The sequence below is a fragment of the Ciona intestinalis genome, chromosome 8 (genome assembly GCF_000224145.3).
Source record: "Ciona intestinalis chromosome 8, KH, whole genome shotgun sequence".
Lineage (NCBI taxonomy): Eukaryota > Metazoa > Chordata > Ascidiacea > Phlebobranchia > Cionidae > Ciona > Ciona intestinalis.
In genome coordinates, this window is record NC_020173.2 from 3,562,290 (window position 1) to 3,584,121 (window position 21,832).

Sequence of the window (21,832 nt, forward strand, 5' to 3'; positions counted from 1 at the left end):
TGCTACACACGCTGTGTGTCACACGGTGAGTAGACTTAACTCGATTACGACTTTTTACTGAGGTATAGAAAGTTGGGTACTATCACAAAAAGAACAAGGAACGTAATTCTAACGTGTTTTTTACATCCACGATGTAGCTAATAACGGACGCGTCAATGGACATTATGACGCAATTAACCACATATAAATTGTTGTTACGTCGCAAAATAAGCTTCGCCGTCGTAACCCAATAACATGACAACGTACGTGGTAATTTAAAAATTTAATTAGGTTTGTAAAACGGGGGGGTTTTACAGCAGAAAGGTGGGGGTTTAAGCAAAATTTTTTTTGCGCCTTCGGCGCAAATTAGATAGCCTCCCTTTGAACACATCTATTTGCGCCAGCGTGTGCGTTATTATTTATGCTAGTCAGGGGGGGTTTTTATCGAGCACGTTACGTTTTATACGCATCCATTTTCTAAGCAAAAACTTGCGGACCCCCCCCTTTATAAATTCCTGGATACGCCCCTGCCACAGTGGCAACTTCATAGCATAAGAGTACAATACCAAGCCCTTTCTACTTTATTAAAGGCACTGAAAATATTCATTTTTTACCAACACACAAGTACAACTAGCAATTTATTCCATTACAGTAAATTAAAAGTAGCTAGTGTAAAATGATCTGAATAACTGGCCATACACAACTGAAACTTTTGCTTTAACTAATGCTTAGTAAACAAATTCTGGAGTGAAATTACTCATAAGTAACTTGCTGTGCATACAGCTTCAAACCAAAGAGAGAGAATGGTATGGTTGCATACCGCACGAACCGCACATCAGCAATTTGCAAGTAATAGAAAATCTATTCTGGTACAACAATAGTGAGGAAGCTTCTGGTAATCATAATAGCAATTAGCAATACATTAGAAGTGCACCAAGAGATGTAGAGCAGTACAGGAATAATAACAAATATATACACCTTATATTTTGTTTAAACCACAGTTTTGATATGATTTCATTTGATGTGTTTTGACATATAATATTGGCTAAATAATTTAGAAAAACCTTTCACCTAAGTAGCGGGGCAACTTACTAAAATGAGTTCCTTCATTTGGGTAAAATCGAAGAATTTTAGTAACAGAGAATACAATATATGTAAATATAATGGCATTAAAAAGTAAGCCGGTAATAATCCCTTTCTTATTTGTAAAAAAATACTTACTTTGGTCTTGCTTTTTTGATGAGCTGAACACTCTTGCCATGCTTTTAAAAAAATCTAAAAATCACCCACAAATACACAGAGAGCTAAGGCTTTATCGAAGCACAGGATTATTGCACTAAAGTCAACAAACCACTTGGCATTCACAACCAACCTGAATGGACTAAAAGACGCTGTAGATTTATACTGGAATAGAAATGAGAAGAAATCAGCAAATTTATCCAATACCCAGTGTACACAAAATTTTCAACAATGGAATAAAAACGAAAAAAAGGGATTAATTATTGACTAACCGTGAAGATAATGTAAGACATACAATACCTACTAAACGAATCTAGGCATCCAAATAACAGAAACCTAAAACAAGTTTAATTCAAACAGCCTCCACTCATATAAATGTGACATACAACGGCGTATATTATATAAGTTCAACAGACACTAAGCATAAGAGCTAATATATTTACAATGTATATTTGTGCTTGCAGGAACCATATGCATATGTAGCAGGACGTAGAATAATAATTCATGTCTGTGTATTGTTGAATAGTGGTATCATGTAATTTGAAACAAGCCAATTCTTTACAAAGTGTTAAATTATCGATAGACAGCATAATAGTGATGCACAAATAAAATGATAAAGGCCCAGGAAACACTGCTGACTAATCAGTGTTCTATTTATAGCAGAGTGTCGACTTAATACTGTGAAAGCAAATATCATAAACACCGATCCTCTGTGTGTTTGTTGATGTAAGAGATATGGTGAACTGATGCAAGCGACAAACAACACACCCTACATCACTTTAATACATTACAGTTAACACTGTTGTATTTTACCTAACGCATCACCACTCCACCACTTTGATAAAGCCATCACATCAGTTTGTTAACCTTTCAAACTGATTAAAGAAACCAAAAAAGACATTGAAACGTCGATACACCTAATAAATTGCCGGAAGAGTTATTTTAGATTTTATCTTTGTACTTAAATGTTTGAGAAATGCTTATAAGTTGCTCTGTCCAGAGTCCAGACTACATCCTACAACTTTTTAAAAGCATATATACTCTAAACCATTAAAGATCCGTAACTGGCACCATTAAACCGAACATCAAAATACACAATAGCAGTAAAGCATTGCTATATTGAATCAGGTAACGAATAAAAAGCTTCATATCATAAACAGATGAATCATTTCATATATATTATATATAATATAAAAACTGCAGTCACAGAAATAATCTACACCACAACTATTGACAGCCTATTATGAATCACACATTTAAGAACATCATAATTATTTACAATAGAAGTATAATCATAAGTTAAATGTAGATAACTATAGAACTTGTGTAACCAGTACTGCAACAAATGAAGACTAACAAATGTCAGACAACGGAATTAGAAAAATATAATTAACACCTGGCACTCACCAAAGAAATCATTAAAATAAATCCTTACCTGGGTCTTCTTTTGGTTGTTTGGGCGATTTATGAGCATTGTCTTTTTTCCCAAACCATGGCATTGTATTGGTTTGCGTGTACTCCAATTATAGATAAGGATAAACTCAATGTAACTAGGCCTGGCCCAACTTAAAATTTCATTCAAAGTATTTCTGATTCCGTTAGAAAATAGCTACTACCGCCTAGTCAGATTGTAGGAGTGAGAACGTTAACAAAACACAGATGTAAGCACGATCTATATTTAGATATACTGTGGGACATGGATGATTTTTCTCACTAAAACAGCGGCACATCCGTAGCTATCTGCTGACACGCAGCACAGGCACAAGCAACAAAAGGTAGGCTGCTTAAATAAACTTTACAAAAATAAACCAAAGCTCATCATTATAAAGCAGTTTCCTATCCCACCACCCACATAAGTATCGAATGATTCTAAACCGTTGTCACTTCGTTTGCACAGAGAATGTTAAACACGAAGTCACCACTAATCTACAGAGCTTACACAAACTATGGGAGCCAATGAATGTCACACACACACACACAGTGTACACGCGAATACCCAGTCTCTAAATGAAAGGCAGTCAGGAAATGGGCAATCACACCATTTAACCACAATACAGCTTCTAGGTAAAGGTTTCAGTCAAGAAAACACAACCACAAACAGCATCAAATATTAACCCAGCATAGGACAACACCTCTGGGCTTTATCTGCTGCATACATTTAATTATATCACGATATAACAGCCATACAAACATTGTGTACATTCCCTTAAACCAACAGACTTCCAGTACACGGTTAATACTTGTCTCCCTCCATTTGTTCATGGAGCATCAATAATTTACTTCCCCACGCAAGATGCCCTAACAGGTCTTATATGGCCTAGTTAAAAGATTTAATGCCTTCTCAGTGAAACGGTTTGGATTTTTAATACTACTGCAGTCTGCAGGTGGTAAGCTATAATTTAAACTGGTAAAAAAGAAATTGGCAATTACATGCGAGCCTTCTCAATATTATGTGGAGTAATTAGCCCAGTGCAGGTGCATTTGTACAGAATAATCAATACTTGAAAAGCTGCCTTGTTAAAGTCTTAATATTTAGCGGTATATGCCAATTAGTAATAACCTTACGAGTATAATAAAAATAGCTACAGGCCTAATTAGCTTTTAGCCCTTAGATATTAAATGATTCATTTCTTCTAGAGCAAAACCACTGTTCAACTGACTGGACTGTCTAATAATAATGACTACACATTACTCCTACACACCACAACTATATATTACACACCTACATTTCTATCACAACTCACAGATTTAAACTTTTTTTCAACTGTTTTTTTTTGTAAGGTCCACTTAACATCTGATTACGTCCATTACTTCCCCATTTAGTGTAATTTACATTGTTAAAAACAGGAAAAATATCCAAACAAGTTTATTTATCATATGTGTGAAGTGATTTACTGTCACACATAGCCACATAACAACACTCTTTTGACGCAAATCAAACCACTTTTGCTCTGCTTACGTTACTAATCCTCATAAAAATGATGCTGAATTTGTTAGCATGTTTGCCTTAAATTGCACCTTGTTAACACATATGAATAAAAACAACTACTACATGCATATGAACGGTTCAGCTCATATTCATTCTCATTTGCACAGTAACCTCACAGACATTTAGAGCAAAAATTGTACCAACTGGACAATATCTACATCACATTGTTTTTGTGGTGCATTTACTGATCCTTGAATAAAATCTACAACTCACAATAAACCTTAACCTGCAGCTTTCTTAGCATCATTTCATATGCAATTGTCAATATAGTATTTTATCTTTTAGGGAGTTCTTTAAATGTGATACAGAAAAAAAAGCCACATGAGATGGAGCATTTGCAATAAAATTCAAAAGTAGAACTGTTTATCATTAGGACTAATCTAAAACGACTTACAGTCTCATTTTATTAGATCATTGATTCAAAATTTCAAAACCAAAAGGTTTACTCTTAATACAAAGTAATTAATTCTCTATCCTTACAAAAACTATATAATGTTTGAAAGCAACATTGTTAGCAAAAACAGGAAATGCATAGTTACCAATATATACCTCGTTTAGCATAATACGCTAAAATACCTTTAGAAACTGATTTATCCTGACAATGTACTCACAGTTGTAATTCAAGCACAACACAACAAACATATATAGTATGGTTGCTACAAGCGCATTTATACAGAATCCAGCAGACCATTACAGACGTTAGTCGAGCGAAAACTTATTCACTCACTCACTACCACAGTATCGGCGGTTACTTTGACGGTTGAACATTATAAATAGCCAAAAAGTCGATCTACCTATCTAGCAACCTACTGCACCAAATGACGTCAACATTAATATAACGCAACATAGACGGACGCTTAACGTTAAAGCGACTGTGCCAGACGTTTCCTTTGCTAAATTCGATTCAATCACACACGTATCCATCTCAACTAATCATTCAATGATCGAAGAGAAACCGACCGTGTCTTGCTACGATGGTTATATTGCGCCGTTCACCTGAATCTACAACAACAACTTATAGCGAGACGTATACGGATAATTAAACACGCAAGATCTAAGCTGAAGCTTTTATGCGAACCGTCCATTATTGCTAAGAGTTCAGACTAATGAGTGCCCGAGGCAACGATGACTTAATTGCATACACACACAGACACGTAAAAATAGCGATGTTTGTAGATACGAAACAGCCATTTATTTAACAAAATTGCATATATCCTTATGTAAACTCTTCATGCGTATACATGTTACCGGTATTTTGTGCTAAAAATAACCAAACCAAGCGAAGCGAAACGAAACGAGGCAACTTCTGGTAAACCTCAATGAACCAGTAACATGAAACGAGTCTGAGCGCGCGGCCTTGCCATTCTGGATTTCTTCCAGAAATCGCATCGCGGGTTTACAGTTCAATTGCAGCGGATTAAAACGTGTATCGTTTCATGCCAGTGTATTGGGAATACGGGCGTGTATATTATATTCACTGCACGCATGTGCTTTGCAACGTGAACTTACAGTGTCAAGTGTACTTCAGATCGATATAAGAGTCTTTCGCCGGTGGTATTGCTTATAATATCGTGTTATTACGTGTATGAAACAAATATAAAATTTAAATTTACAACAAAAACTAACTTTAAACAGTAAAACTTCTAATTATGTATCTGTTTAGAAGCATATGGTATGCCCCAAACAAAACTACAGAAATGGCTGATGTGTAAAATAACCCAAAAGAAGCGTTACAAATTGCTGTGCGCATGTTTGCATACGTCGTTAACTTAAGAGCGCCACCGTACGGCTGTATTTTCTACAAGTTATACACCACTGGATGACGCACGGGCGACGAATACTTCGTGTGTTGCGTACTTCGTCAGCGTGTATGAATAATGCATTGTTCTCGCTAAAGTGAGGCATGATCGTACGAATTAGGTTACAACTGATGTAAAAGAGAGTTCTATAAATACGCGCGGGCGTCGTTTGAAGCAGCCAAATATAAACGGAAGAATGCGTAATTACTAATTATGTCGTTGACATTGACAAAAATAAAACATGCTGTATGAACGGCTTTGTTGATATTATGCTTAATTATAATACTTCGTTTCAAACTTTGTGAAAGAATAAATTAATTAAATACTATGTCGATATGATGCCACGGATTTATGTTTACGTTCACGTGGAACCTTTGTATTGATTTTAAACGCTGTTACAATTGCCAAGCAAGCGGTGTACTTAACTTGGGCACCAGTTCAGAAGAGGAAATTTGACGGTGCTAATACGCGCGAGCTATTATTGTAATCACAAACAGAACACACTGGCTGTTGTGAGTGTGGATAAGAACACTCACGGAAAAGTTTCATCGTCCATGCGGTAAGTTAAGCTTACTACGTTTAACTCATGGAATTTAGACTAATACCCTCAGCTCTACCATACGACGCAACTACGGGTTGTGCCCTTACGCACACTTTTCTTCCAATTAGAACTTTAATATGTTTAATTAAATGTTATTTATTTAATTTTGAAATTGTATCGTCTGTAGGGTGTAACGGTCACGCCTTTTATCCAAAACATTATTTCTTTCTTTTTTATCAACAAGCGTGTTTTAACAACTGTTGTTTTACCGTTACTACCCGTCTTTTCGCTTTTTATCAACTCTCTTGTTCTTCGCTATCGTGACCGAAGAGACGAAATAAATTTCATTCATTCATTCAACTAACCCATGGCTTAGAGTAAAGGGCAGATCAATATTCTACCCTGCTACATACGTGGATTAAACTCGATCGCAGACGTGTGGCGGTCTGTTCTTGCTTGACCACAAGAATTGTAGGCATGTGGGAACTATTTCCGGCCGACGAGTTATTTTACTACTGTTAAGTATTCAATGGTTTATATTAAAAATGGAAACGAATGCTAGAATTAACATTGACATTTGATAAGCTGCAATGGAAACTGTAAAGTAATAACAGCTAATGCATAACATTTTATATAAACAGCTGTGCAAAGTGGTACAACCATAAACCAATTCAAATTTATAGTTCACACTTTGTAAAAGTAGCAGTCAAAAACTGATAAAAAAATTACCAGTCTACTTATGTAATACTTATGTAAGTTATGTTGATAAAAATCAAATACAACTTAAACCTATGAACCTTACTGCGAAAACTGGTGCCATCACTTCAAGGTTATTGCTTTGTTGACACTGTAAAACAACGGTCAAAAAAGTGCTGGTCTAATTCAACTTAATATATATAAAACTTGTACAACCAAAAAAAAAGTCTTGATAACATTTTTTAAAACTCTATTATAAACAATCTACCTGCTGTATGGCTTAAATACCAAATGCTTCACTTATAGAAACAAGCAGATACCAAGCATAACATAACATATACACTTGGCTGCCACAAGTCAGTCATTCCTTTGATTTCTTGCTGTTCACAGTATGTGTGCAGTAAGTTTTAGAATCAAAAGTAGGTTGTACACGGTTTTACAAATTAACGAAAATTAGAATTTAAACACATTGGAAAATGACTTGTTCTTGTAATTGTAGATGTTTTGAAGTAATATTCTAAGAGTATTTCTCTGCAGATACCAGACAAAGAGTGTCCACTTTATAATGGATATTCATAAAACAGGGTTTCTACAAAACAGTGGTTTCTTGGAAACTCAAATATAAGACATAGGCCCTTGTTTGTTTTGCCCATTCATTCTCGTTTATTTTTTTACCGGATATTTACATAGGTTGGCATATTGTGGATGATTAATAACTCACATAAGGTTGACAATAATGATAAGGATCAATATTATTCACTGCTCAACATGAGATAAAGCTGTTGGTTTGGTCCTTCATTGCCAGGTAATGGTTTTAACCTCAGTAAACTACTATGTTCACTGCCAAGTTAAAAGATGGCAAACTTACACAATAAATAAAAAAAAAACACTTTCAGTGTTAAAAATCTATTAAAAATAACAATTTAAAAAAGAATTTTCTTGGAAAGACAGTTGTCTTCTAATATATATTTTCAATTCTGTTTTGTCAGTTTGTCACATATAAATATGTTCCTTACAATCAGGTCACAACCACAAAATGTGTCACCTAGTTGTTCAAAACAATGCATATGAACTGTTATTTTAAAAAATAATCATCTTTGTGACTTTGTACACTACAAAAAGTTGTATATAGTTTGAAGTTTCAGAAATTTAGTAACTAAAGTTGCACTAATAATAATAATAAATTCATGCTTAATATTTAGGTGGTAGTCCGTGAAGGTTAAGAAGCACAAAACATGTGATATACATACTGATATTATCCACAACACAGGTGCACATGATAGCTGATATATCTAATCTAACAACATCACATCTCACAAATGCAGATATAATGCAATGTACTTTCCAACACATAAACCTGCCTGGGCTGCCTCTATAGTTTACAACAAACATGAACACAAGATAAGAATTGCAACCAATAACTGTCAAGTCTGTCATAACTTTATAGAATAATTCAATTTAAAGCAAAATGCTGCTACAAACACAGCTGTCTCTACTGCAGCATTGAGACAAAACTTGAACAGGAATTTGAGTTCGACCCATTTATATTGAAAAATGCAACGTTAAAAAAAGTTGGAAGAAATTTGTGTTGAAAACTGGAGGAGTTTAAGTAATGAACAAGTCTTACACAAGGCAAGTCTGATGTTATGCTAATTTATTCTTGGAAGACATCTATCCACGGCATAGGAGGGAATGGGAATTACTCTGTTAATGAAATTCCCCTTGGACCATATTTGTGATTATTGGATTTAATGGTTTGGAATCCATCTGTACAACACTGTAGTTAATCTTATGCAGGTTATCTTCTTACATTTTAAGAATTTCGTATTCAGTTAATCGATTATAATCTCGGTACACGGTTTGGGATAAAAATAGAAAATGTAAACAAATGTCTAGACATCAATAGAATAAGCTAAAGGTAAACGGGTAAGTTAAAGAATTTTTTTTTAACCAGTGGCAATAGGTTTGTGCAATGAGTAAAATCTAAATGTTGTATGTGTGACACATAATGTGTCCAACAAGTACTGGACTATGGTCCTTCTGCATGCAACATTATCATTATGGGACCTCATCCAGCATTCATTTAGTATAGAACACACCAGTACATATAGTGCAAATTACAAAGTGCTATATTATGTTGAATAATGTTCACAACTTTACATGAATTGTGAACAAGTTTGAATATGCTTGATTTTAAACATTAAATATTTGGAAAACTTTGTTACAAAAAAATTAAAAATATAGTTGCCTATATCATGACACATCATATTTTAAATTGGGTTATTTATAAATATTTGAGCTAAAGTGTTTGACAACAGATAAGGCCTTAATCATACACAGTAACCTAATAATGTATAAAAAGAAAGAGATGCCGTGGACTACTGGCGCTTTAGATTATTTGTTTTAATAATAGGTGTCAGATTCTAGTTATCCTTATTCAAATACAAGCAGAAACAAATATATAGTGGGGTGGGGAAAATGGGCACACTTTTAGCAAATAATATTCAAAGTCTAAGACCTGTGTTTTAAACAATTACCGGTGTGTGGGAGTCAAGAGGATACAGTTTTATAATTTTTTGGTCACTACTAAATGAGACGAGAAATAGAATGAAAGGTGTCCCATCCGCCCCCACCTTACTATAAATTCAATATTTAATTAATAGTAGAATTGATGTGCATTCATTTCTAACGCATTTGAAAACTTGACGACATTTATCGCTTTGCTTAGTGAGAACTGAGGTATCAGCAGGAGAACGAGCGGAAACATCAATATTTCTAATGCATTTCGACTAGAGACTAATTATTTATTTATTGAAGCAGCAAACCCACTCCCTGATGGTCATGTTATTAACAATATTAGCATACAAGATGTAATTGAAATCAAACAGACTAAACAGTTGAGAATATAGAGAAGTAATCTACCAGACAATTAAGAATTGATGTTAGGAAATGTATGTTTGTTTGTTTCACAAATATCATTAATCCATTTTTATTGTTTCCTGGAAACTGGTTTCACAGAAATATTGTCGTTTCTTGTTAGTTGTTGATTTGAACATTTAACTTTAAACCTAAAGGTTATAATTTATTTAAACATGAAAGGGCCCACTGACTTTCTGTTTACAATGCAAGGAATTTAAAGAATGCAAAGCCTGTGACTACCTTTTAGGTATTTTTTTTTAAATCAAGAAAATTGGATAAAAAGTGGAAGAACAATAAGACTGTTGTTTCATCATTGACAGTAAATAACGAGAATAAAATTTAAGAAAAAACTTTGACTTACAAACAGCTCTGCTATAAATAACTTTCCAAGAAACACAGGGCGGGAGAGTTTGTTATATTTTGGTAACAAACTAATCTCGCTCCCGATTGCCGCTTACAGTTACAAGTCTCATACATTAAATATTCTGCTATAACACAACACCCTAAAGTTTTGAAGAATTAAACTGTTTTATAAACTTTTAAAAATGATGAAACCAAATTTAATTTTAATATAAATTTCCAATACATTTAAAAATAATTGTTGAAATAAAAAAAAGTATTGGTCAAACAGAACCCAATGTATCAACACACACAGAGACTTCTAGGAACAAGTTGGAAGGCAGAAGCGACGGCTCTTTTGAATTAGTTTAATAACAACAAAAAACCTGGGATATTATGCCCAATAGTGACTATAACTTGGTAGAAAAAGAGTAATTGGAAAATTTCAAGGCACAGAGCCACACTTCAGAGATATATTTGATAGGTATGTAAATAACGCTATTTGCTTTGAAGTGTAAAAACAAATACAGACAAATAACATGTCATTCTACATGTTGGACAGTTGTGACAGTTTTGAACATACTATAAATTAAAATGGATTTTAATATAAGGTGAAAATCCAAAAGCTCGTGTTAATAAAAACTGCTGTATGTATAATGTTCAATAGATTAAATCTCAATTACACTAAAATATGCATCAGTACAGGAACAGCTATGCCACATAGATTAACTGGTGCTTGGTTTCTAAGAGGATTACAATGATATGTTGCATAGATAGATGAAGCAATGTTACAACATAGACGCTATACGCTATTTATAAATTTTGCCAAGTATTATCATAGTAATTATTTATACATAATAATATAAAACATGACCTACCACTTTCAGCCTGATCCCCCTTCTTAGCAGGAGTATTCCCCATCCTCAGTAAAGTTTCTACTTGTGCAGTAATTAATCAAGCAAGAAATTCTAACTTGGTTTATTATCTGGAACTGGGCAGTTTAAATTTAGAACATACAGTTAATAAAACAGAATTTTCAATTTGCTTGTGGGTAAGTTTCTTAGGGGAATGGAGAGATTACAAACTGTCATATTTTTAATTATAAGCTAGGGCTTAATGTTTCGTAAGCAAAAATAGGTTTTGTGGGCATTGTCAGGAAGTATACCACAGGCTTTAAAACAACTGTAATACAGAAACCTTTGTTTAACTACATTTCTGCATTGGTTATTCACATCATATTATGTGGTAGTAAATAAAATCTTACTTGAAAAAAAAACGGTGTAATTTATGTCAATAAAAAAACTAATTCACTGTAGTTATTTATGTATGTATAATAATATATAAAACTTATATCCTATTATTGGTTACATAATATACTGATTGTGTTTTGAAACCAGGACCTTGGTACATATTTCATTGCTGCAAATTTGCATAAAGATAATTGAATATATATTGCAAGCCAACATATAAATAGAACAGCAGACAAACCACAACTTAGGAGTTACACCACATTGCCACTGTAGTTAGTGATAGGAATACTCAATATACAAATAGACAGAGGAAGTAATAAAGCATCATTGAAACCAAATATTTCCTGTTGGGGGGGATGACACTAAATTTAGATCACACTTAGTATTATCATTGTATGTAATGACTAATGTTCAAAGTTCAAAGGATAACATTGCTTTAAACTTTGAGTGGCAACCTATTTCAGTAACATTGTTTAAATTTAGATATCATTTTTGGTAATGTCAGCAGCCAGTATAGTATTAAAACTCAAACAACTTAAACAAATATATAAACTCTAATTGCCATGCATATTATAAATCTAAAACATCTCTACATTTAATATATTAATTCCAAAAAAGTATGACAAAGCAATTGGTTTTTACAATAGCCAAAAACCTGTTTTAGATTTTAAACTTACACTTTAATAACTGATGTATACATTAGAACAATAACATTATAACATAGATAGAACCATAGTTTTGTAATTGAACATTGCTTAACAGTTTTATTGGATATCATTATCAGTTTACAATGATGACAAAATGCTACCAGAACAAAAGTTTATGCTAATAACAAATTTACAAATGAACAAGATTTACAAAGATGTCGAACTAAAAAATCAATTGAAATCGGGATTAAGAAATCTTGGGTATAGAATGCTAAGAATGTCAAAAGCTATAAATATTTTATGATAATGCAAATTTAATTTTAGGTTAAAAATATCTGAGCATCCACAATAGGTTAACAAGGTTTAATCATTTGACAATCAAATAGTTTAAATAAAATATATATATAAGTTTTTTTTTTACAATCAAATAGTTTAAAAATTGTATCAATTTTATTACAGTAGTGGAAGTGGCTATAAAACACGTCATAAAAAAATAGGAAGTAAAGAACAACATTAATAAAATAGTGGTTTTATAGTAATCTAGTCAGTGTATAAACCTCTCATGACATAGTAATGAAATAAGTGCCAACAAGGAAATACCTTAGAAATTAGTTTATAATGTAACAGGTAGACTTTTAATCAGCACCAAAATGGTTATTACCATTTAATAAATAAAAAAATAAATAATTGAATTATGCAGTAATAGACTATAAATTACCTATGCTATAAACATATATGATTCAATTTCTATCAAAAGATACTGTAATACCAACAAGGGGACTTGAACACGTTTTAATTTCTAACTAAACAATGTATATATATATAACACATAGGCTATTATATGAAACTTTCTTGTTTATTGTTTTTGTTGATAAAAATAGTTTTGTTAAGTAATTATCATATTCATAAAGTAAAAATGTATAATCTAATTTGGGTAAGGTAATTTATACTCATATATAAACTATATAAAATAACTACTATGATTAAATACATCATAATAATCTAATTGGGGTAAGGTAATTTATACTCATATATAAACTATATAAAATAACTACTATGATTAAATACATCATAAAAATGACACTTCACACTCAAACTAACTAACAGAGAGCAATAAAAATGTATTGGGCCTAAATTTTCCTACTGCTACTACTATATAACAAATTATATCACCGTTAAATTATCAATACATAACAAATCTAACTCAAATTACAACTGAAAACATCACATTATTGTATCAATACATAAGTTATAAATTGCAATGAACATAACATTTGCACGTCGTGAATTTGCTCTAAAACTAACACTAAAACCCACGAACGATAACTTACAACCACACGGTGTCAGTTTACAACTTGAACTTTGACAACCTCCGTTGCGCGTAGAAAAATGCGATAAATTCGAGATTACTCGTGGACCGCGATCTCCATTCAGAGGAAATTCGTCACAATCGAAAATTTCGCTAAAGGCGCCAAAACTTTGGTAATAATCGAGAAGTCGATAATTAATTTTGTCCTAATATTTTTTTATTTAAAGGAAAGTGTTCGTATAAAGAACTCTAAAATACCTCCTCGTATTGATTAGACTATTAACGTGGTAGTTCTGAATGAATGCCTTCTGCTTACGCCGTGGCCTTCGTGCTTTCGCTTCGAATCGGTTTTGGGTCTTTATTACTTGGACAAAGCGCTCACTTCAAGAATTTAGTCTTGTACAGAAACTATATTTATATTTTCTATAAACCTAAATGTAGTAAATTACACAAGTTGTACAGAAGTTAACAATACAACTGGATTAACCAGTAATGTGCAACTTTTATTTAATAACAGATAACGCTCAAACATTACACAATGTTAAAATGAAACATAGATTATTTCCAAAAGATACCAAATTTTACCAACAGTGATTTTGGTGTCTGGAAAAAGAGGAACAAAAGTTTTATGAAGCAAAATGTACAATGTAAAAGCGACTTTGTAAAGCAGGTTACCCAGTTATACTGTAATCTGTTACTTGCTCTTTCAAGCAATATAAAAGCCAATCAATTGGTTTGTGATAACCAAGCATATGTATAATAAATTTAGACATTTTACATTAAAAATCGAGTAGGATTATAAATGAGATTTTCATTCCACACAAAACTTGAATATATGTTAAACATAATTATTTATAATCTATTCTGTGCAGTTCTTTATAATAACCAGGTTAGATTGCAATGAAAACAGAGTTAAATGCATAGACACAAACAAAAAAGCAAATACCAAAAGAGCCGCAAGTTAAGGCAGTAGGCCAATTTACAAAATGCCACATTTAAAACTTCGTATACAAGCTTCAAACAAAATTATTTCGAAAAAGTGAAAAATTAAGAAAAAAACAGGGCTTGATTTAAACCAGAACCTGGAACACCGACCTGAAAGCTCAATAAATATTTAAAGTTGACTAGTAGTTTTTTAAAAACCTCGAGTGTATTAAAATATAATTGCACTGTTGCCCAAACTAACTTAGTTCCGTAAGCATTGGTTTAAAAAATCCAGCCCTGTGATGGCCTGAAGTATCTTACATAACATACGGTGTGTAAACTACAGACATAGTGAGAAATAAAAGCATAGTGTATATTGTGCAACACTTCGTACACATTAAGCAACAATCAATGGTTCGTCGTCAGCGAAGCCAGAAATCATTGGAGTTTCCACATCTTCGTCATCGAGTCCATTATCAAAGTCATCGTTGTCGTTTACAAAAAATGCTTCACCTAAAAAAATATTTTCATGTTGGTAATTATAATTTACAGTCGGCTTTTTTACATTGCTGTAGTATTGGGTCCTCTTAAAAATGCCTTTTTTAAGTCGAAAGTTTATTACCCACTATTTCTCATTTAACTTAACTGTACTAGCAACCATGGATAAGTCTCCTAAGTTGCAACTAACAGGCAACCCCAAATTCATATATAATAAAAAATAGTAAAATACAAACCTGATCTAGGATCATAATGCGAGGAAACAAACGCATGATAAGATTGCTGAAGTCGCCTGTGCCGACGTACCTGTAAATATGTTGAAAGAAAGTTTAATAGCATGAAATAAAAGTAAAAGACCTCATTCACATCGAATACAAATACATTTGTTAAACTTAAATCAATAGGGAATAAAATAATCTTGATGTACATTTTTTAAAAAAAATTTCTAGAAAAAAAGAATTCAATTTTTAACTCACCAAAAATATAATTCCTCCAACCAAGGAAATAAAAATAACAAAAGTAGAAACAGCGATTGCGATGACATTTGTCGTGGTGAGACTTATGCTCCCGCTAGATGGCGCTGAAGGGGCGTAAGTTTCCGAGTTTAAAACTTGGAAACTTTTCGAAGATTTTTCAGAGCAATTGTGTTTCGGACAATGTAGAATGAGGAAAATTGTGTACCTGGTTATAAGATGTCAATATTACTAACAAAAACATGTTCTACTGTAGTTATAAAGTATAGCGAGTAAAAGTAAATGGCCATATCACAGCACAGGTAAATTTGAGACAATCCAACCGATAGTTTTATACCCCGCCTAGCCCTAAGAGAACATTTACACCATCCAACTGTATACTTTGTGTTGCTAATTGCTGGGTGTTTTGTTTGATTGTTATAGCTTATAATATCCAAATATCCTGATCATGTTTTAAATATTTAATTACGGTATATGAAAATCATAAGGATATGGTTTTATAATTCTTTGAATATTCTTTGTTTACTACCAAATTAAACAAGAAAATATAGTGAACAGGTGTCTCATCTTTCCCCACTATATATAAATATATATATATATATATACATACATAGTTTGGGTGAGTAAATTTAACCTTCCTTAAAATAATCTCTTGGAGCCTTTTATAGTAAATATAAAACACACAGACACATGGACATTACTTACCATTTATGAGGTATAAGGTTTGCAAACGTCACCGCTCGTGAAGAATTTGAAATTTCAACAGAATCAAAACATGACCTGTCATCAGGGGTCGTAAGGTCACGACCCGGGCATATAGAAGCCTCAATGCCACGAACCACGTCTTTGTAAAACCCACTGAACTTGTTTGGTACGTTGAACACCAACTGAAAAATAGTAAATTGTTTTTGTTACTTAATGTTTTTATTGCAAATAGGTGTACTGTATATGTAAGACCTATATAAAGACACCGATAGCATACAGTCACCATGTATGTTGCAACAGCCACGTATTAACCTCCTTTTTGGTGTCATACCCGCAAAGTATAGGCATGGAAGTATTTTAACAGTGAGATTAAGGTGTATAAAGTTAAGCTACCATACATGGTGTGCATTACCGTGGTAATTAAGTCCTTGATTTTCCACCCAGAGGACATACATGAAATTATACACATTATCTGTCTCTATTTAGCACAGTATAACACATCAACACCTACCTCATAAGCTGTAGCATTAACAGGATATATACGCAGATCTGTCGGTGCAGAAACACTCTTTCCAGTATAGAAGTTAAATGAAGCATTTGCACTACCAACTGTTAAATAGTCTTGTTTAAATGAGGCGTATGGAATAATAGTAACTCCAAGTTCATTTAATATTTTTATATAAATTTGGCTTAGTGTGAAAAACTGTCAAAATTGACGGACTGGTATTATTGTTACTGCTTGACTTTAAATTAAAGCATGTCGGTCCATTTGTATAGTTTGAATTCGGATAATAGCTTTTTTGAATAGACATTTTTAAAGTAATAACTTGATGGTAGTAATGTAATCTTTCACAGGGAGGTTTATAAGACTTCAAGCAAGGGGTTCTTAACTTTTTTACACCGTATTTTTTGTTATATAGTGTTAAAGTTGAAATAAACTAGAATTTTTTTAATTTTTTCATTAAAAAAGCCCCCCCCCCCAGGTTGGGAACCTCTGCTTAGAGCTACAAGTTCAGCACAATTGTCCCCAATACAAACATCCAACAAAAAGTAGCATACCAAAATCTCAGATGCATTAACTTACATTTGCCATGTGTATCGCTTATAACTATCCTGTACGTTGTGTAAGGTTTCAAGTTCATCACTTTCTTGGAAAGCTTAAAATTATTTGAAGAATAATTTTTGATTTTTTTTTCGGTTTGTTTGGTCACGAGGTTGATCACATAGATATCATATGTCTGCAACATAAACATCATAGATTAAATATAAACGTTAAAAATGAGGTTAATTAAAAAAAAAGTTTAGTCATAATTTATCTTGCTTACAGAAAGTTTTTTGATTTATACACCCAATGCTTATTGTCAAATTACCAAAATTGATTTGTTACTATAACATATATTATACATTAAAGTTCTAGTTTTATGTCTTGGTCAAAGAGACGTATCCCCACACTGGAAGCAGCATCGAGCCTCAAACCCAGTATCCTCTAGCTACGAAGTGAGTACTCCCCCAAACTGTATCCAAATTTAATTAAACATGAAACGCATACATGGTGTTTGTGTAATAAGTCAAATCTGGCCTAAATCCTAGGCCCAAGGACGCCACCCATATAAAACAGAATCCAAATTTAGTTAAACCCACCAAGTTAGCATTCTCCTCATTAAACGGCGACTCCCACTGCACATCAGCTGAAGTAAGATCATCACCAACAGTGACATGTATATCTTGTGGAGCAATTGAGAAATCAGACAAGGGTGTCCCAACATACGGTCTGCTCCAGTCCGTAACATAGGGTTGAAACACACGGACCTGGGTAGGTAGAAATACTTATGGTTTTAAGCCTAAAATCATCAGCACTTTCATAAAAATATACTCCATTCTGTGTTTATTTAAAGGCTTCTGTCGCTATAAATTGTCTTTTCAATATAACTATTGGTCAATCTTCGCTACGGTAATCAAAAAGACACATCACATAAAAGTTATTATAAAATTATTATTTTTTTGGTAATTATGTATAGGACAAAACATACCATGGTTACAATTGGCATATTGTGTCTTAAGCCAGTGATTGTTGTGTTTGTTCCCTTTACTTTCTTTGGGACCATAAGCTCTTCCTCACTAACTCCATAACCAACCTTGGAAAAAATAAAATTTACATTTTTATTAAAATCACTGTAATATTAAACACACACCCTATAGAAATAGGCTGTACTGTAAATATTGCTATATGCACCTCATAATTGCACACAGCTATAAAGGAGCACATACTACACACAGGCGCACATAAGCGAAAATTGCACACATACTGCATAAAATTGTACACAATGTGTCCACAGTCATACATACTGCACATAAATGCACACAATGCGCACATAAATGCACACAATGCGCACACATCCACCAACCTGATATACAACAGCAGGATAACTTTGGGAATCAACGAGTTGAGTCCAAAATACTTGAACAGAGCTTGTAGTAAGTGATTTAACTCTAATAACATGGGGTTGGGTTATGGGGGGGCCAGTGGTGGATATATCCGACTGCGCATGGGAGATCAAACTGCCACCTGTAGTAATATGTTTTATTAAATGAAATATGTAGATTTATTGGACTATAAAGGGTAATGGGCTATGGGGAAAATAATAAGGGGTAATTGGCCAACAGATCTACATTCTGGGTTCGTCTCACTGAAAGCCTTTATAATATCAAATCTGTATGGAACTCCTTTTAAGGTATGCATATCTTTTTTGAAAGTTTACGAGACAATATGCTCTGCAATTATTTAACTTCCAAAATATGCAATTCGTAAAATAAGACAGAATACACAATGTATGCCAAAAACTGGCTCAGTAAGGTCTGGTTGGTAGCACCCTGGGTGTCCCGGTAATGGAGAAATGGGGCAATAAACCTACATCCCGGGTATCAGGGGTAAAATGTACTTGATAATATAACAGTAAATAGGATGAGTAGGAGCTTACTTATATCCACAGCATCAACATCGCATCTATAATGTGATGCTGGCATGAGACGTGTAATGTTGAACGCATGGGCTGTCTTTACTTCGTATCTCTGCGGTGTGCTAAGGGAGAAGCCAAGAGCCGTCACTTGTATGCTGTGGGAAAGATGTTATAACTCGACAGTGAGCACAAGGTTCATATTATGTTTGTCTGGTACATAAGAAGACGTGTATGCTTTAACGTGACATTAAGCATGAGGGGTTTGAGTACACCATGTGTGGCTGGTGTATAAGAATACACCCATGTGCCATGTTATAACTCCACAGTGAACATGAGTTGAATATATCATATGTGTCTGGTTTATAAGAAGACGCACATGTTATAACTTTATAGCGAGCATGAGGTGTACGAATACACCATGTGTGTCTGGTGCACAAGAAGACACCTATGTTAAACTTGACAGTGAACATGAGGTGTATGAATACATTACGTGTGAGTGGTATATAAGAAGGAACCCATTCTATTACTTGACAGTGAGCATGATGTGGATAAACTTACATAAACTTGTTGGCAGTTGATGGAGCATGTAACCACATGACTATGGCTGATGTACGAGAGTTTGTCACATGCGTCGTGAAAGTAGAAACACCTGCGTTAAGGAAAAATGTGATTTTTTAAATCTGAATTTAGCTTTAAATTTTCTTTTTACCTCTAAAATAACTGTGTTGGATAAGACAATGTAGTATCATATATAGACAAGCTTGGTACTTGTTATACTCACTCTTGTCTCATCTAACACTGGAGATGGTTAAAGTTGATTAAGTGAAACTGCACCATCCTCAGTGTTAGGAGAGAAAAAAGTAAGCTTTACAATGATTAAGCAGGTATCTATATAACACTCACTCTTGTCTTCTCTGACACTGAGGATGATGCAGTTTCACTTAATCAACTTTAACCATATTTAGTCTCAGATGAGACCAGAGTGAGTATAACAAGTAGCAAGGTGGTCTATATATAATACTACATTGTCTTATCTAACACCAAGGATGGTGTAGTTTTCGCCACTTTTAGGATGCAACAAAGGAGTTCTTTAAACTTGATATTGCAGACCGTCCTAAATATGTGCTTATATAAGCAACCCTTACCCGAAGTAGCATGTACAATAGCACTCTTGTTACTGTCCAGTTCCCCATGAACTTTGGCAACCACATATATATTCCATACACCAGGCTGAACGTTTTGAAAGATAACACTTCTTGCTGTTGTTGACATTGTTGTAGGGTCACTACCATTGGTACTTGCATACACTCGATACCCTACAATGGTATATAAATTGAATTAGCAACCTAGAAACCAAGGTTTCAATGTAACAGTCAGGGTTTTTAATGTATCCAAGAGACTACTAGTTGGGAGTTAAGGTTTTTGAGTTGGCAGCTTTGGATCTGTGGCTTTATATTGTCGGCTTTAGATTTATGGCTTCAAACTGTCAGCATTTAATATGTGGCTTCGAATTGTTGGCATTAAACTGTTGACTTTGAATAGCTGACTTTAGAAATATGGCTTTTATCTGCCAGCATTGGATACAGGGATTTAAAATGTCAGCTTAAAATTTGTGGCTTTGAACTGTCTGCATTTGTCAGTTGCAATTTTAAAGCTATTTTTTTAACAGGACCCCAAAATACACACCTGCAATTAAACCATTAGGTTTTCTCGGAGCATCCCACATAACATATATGTTGTTGTTGCCGGCGGTAATGGCTCGTACATTAGTGGGTGGGGAGGGTTGACCAGGTTGGGTTTTAAACGACAATAGTGTTTCAAATGGAAGGGTTTGGTTGTGAACATGAATGATGACTACGTAATGGTAGCTGGTGAAAGGGTCTAAACCTGGAGGAAAATAATAATGTTAGGTACTTTGGTAATTGGTACGTTTGATTGTTTTACTACTTGTTTAACCTCGCATAGCAGACAGTAGAAGGTATAACAACTTGTCATAATTGGAAAACCTTGTACCCACTTAAGAGTTACAGTGTATGTAACTTGTGGATGATTATTTTTGGCATCGATGGCAATTTGAATAACCTATTAGTGATTACTGGGTTAGAGTAATTGTTTTTTGGGCGTCTTCCCCCAGAACACATACAAGGTGGCAGTTTTTTATACACAAAATACAAAGAACTCAATAAACAACTGCATTTAAAATATAACAGTGAACAATAAAATTTTCTTATACCTGAGATTTCAATATAGTGTCTTGTGGTCATTTTACTTGCTGCGAAACTTGTGCTAAACGCTTGACTTGGATCAAACTTTGCAAAATAAACGACGAATTTTGCCGTAGTTATGTTGGCAGGGAAGCTAGTGGCATGCCACGATATTCTGCGACATCTCTTCACATTGTTGGTGCACGGAGATGAACGGATACCGTATATGTACTGTAGAGGTTGATAGTTAGTTTGGTATAGCAGGAGGGGCTGGGATTTAGTTTTGCACAAACACAGATAGTTTCTCGGAAAGCATAAACTTTTTGGCTTGCAGGTTTGCTCTTATGTTGATATTATTAAGGAG

At 33.8% G+C, this 21,832-nt stretch overlaps 2 protein-coding genes and 1 long non-coding RNA gene across 5 annotated transcripts in view; 1 reads left to right on the top strand and 2 right to left on the bottom strand.

The window, feature by feature from the left end:
- The window catches only part of LOC100176009 (cAMP-dependent protein kinase catalytic subunit alpha), a 20,883-nt gene extending 9,371 nt beyond the window's left edge, over positions 1–11,512 (bottom strand). The window contains exon 1 of one of the 3 annotated variants that reach the window (XM_009861024.2): positions 11,380–11,512. In XM_009861024.2, coding sequence (XP_009859326.1) covers positions 11,380–11,422 — 43 coding nt within the window. In that variant the 5' untranslated portion in view covers positions 11,423–11,512. Of the gene's footprint in view, positions 1–1,200; positions 1,357–2,653; positions 2,834–11,379 lie in introns of those variants that run through there. The other 2 variants (XM_009861023.3, XM_026835444.1) reach the window with 2 other exon arrangements.
- Positions 11,513–11,557: 45 nt separating this feature from the next.
- On the top strand, positions 11,558–14,709 carry LOC113474425. The gene is made up of 2 exons (XR_003396089.1): positions 11,558–13,337; positions 13,415–14,709. It is a non-coding gene; the product is annotated as an uncharacterized LOC113474425 (long non-coding RNA).
- The window catches only part of LOC100178345 (sortilin-related receptor-like), a 36,352-nt gene continuing 28,709 nt past the window's right edge, over positions 14,190–21,832 (bottom strand). Inside the window, exons 36-47 of the mRNA XM_009861164.3 lie at positions 20,410–20,580; positions 19,823–19,913; positions 19,286–19,419; positions 18,713–18,873; positions 18,338–18,442; positions 17,949–18,116; positions 17,392–17,545; positions 16,819–16,916; positions 16,308–16,489; positions 15,606–15,810; positions 15,366–15,435; positions 14,190–15,144 (exon numbers count right to left, since the gene is read on the bottom strand). Of these exons, the coding sequence (XP_009859466.2) occupies positions 15,029–15,144; positions 15,366–15,435; positions 15,606–15,810; positions 16,308–16,489; positions 16,819–16,916; positions 17,392–17,545; positions 17,949–18,116; positions 18,338–18,442; positions 18,713–18,873; positions 19,286–19,419; positions 19,823–19,913; positions 20,410–20,580 (1,655 nt within the window). The 3' untranslated portion in view covers positions 14,190–15,028. The remainder of the gene's footprint in view (positions 15,145–15,365; positions 15,436–15,605; positions 15,811–16,307; positions 16,490–16,818; positions 16,917–17,391; positions 17,546–17,948; positions 18,117–18,337; positions 18,443–18,712; positions 18,874–19,285; positions 19,420–19,822; positions 19,914–20,409; positions 20,581–21,832) is intronic.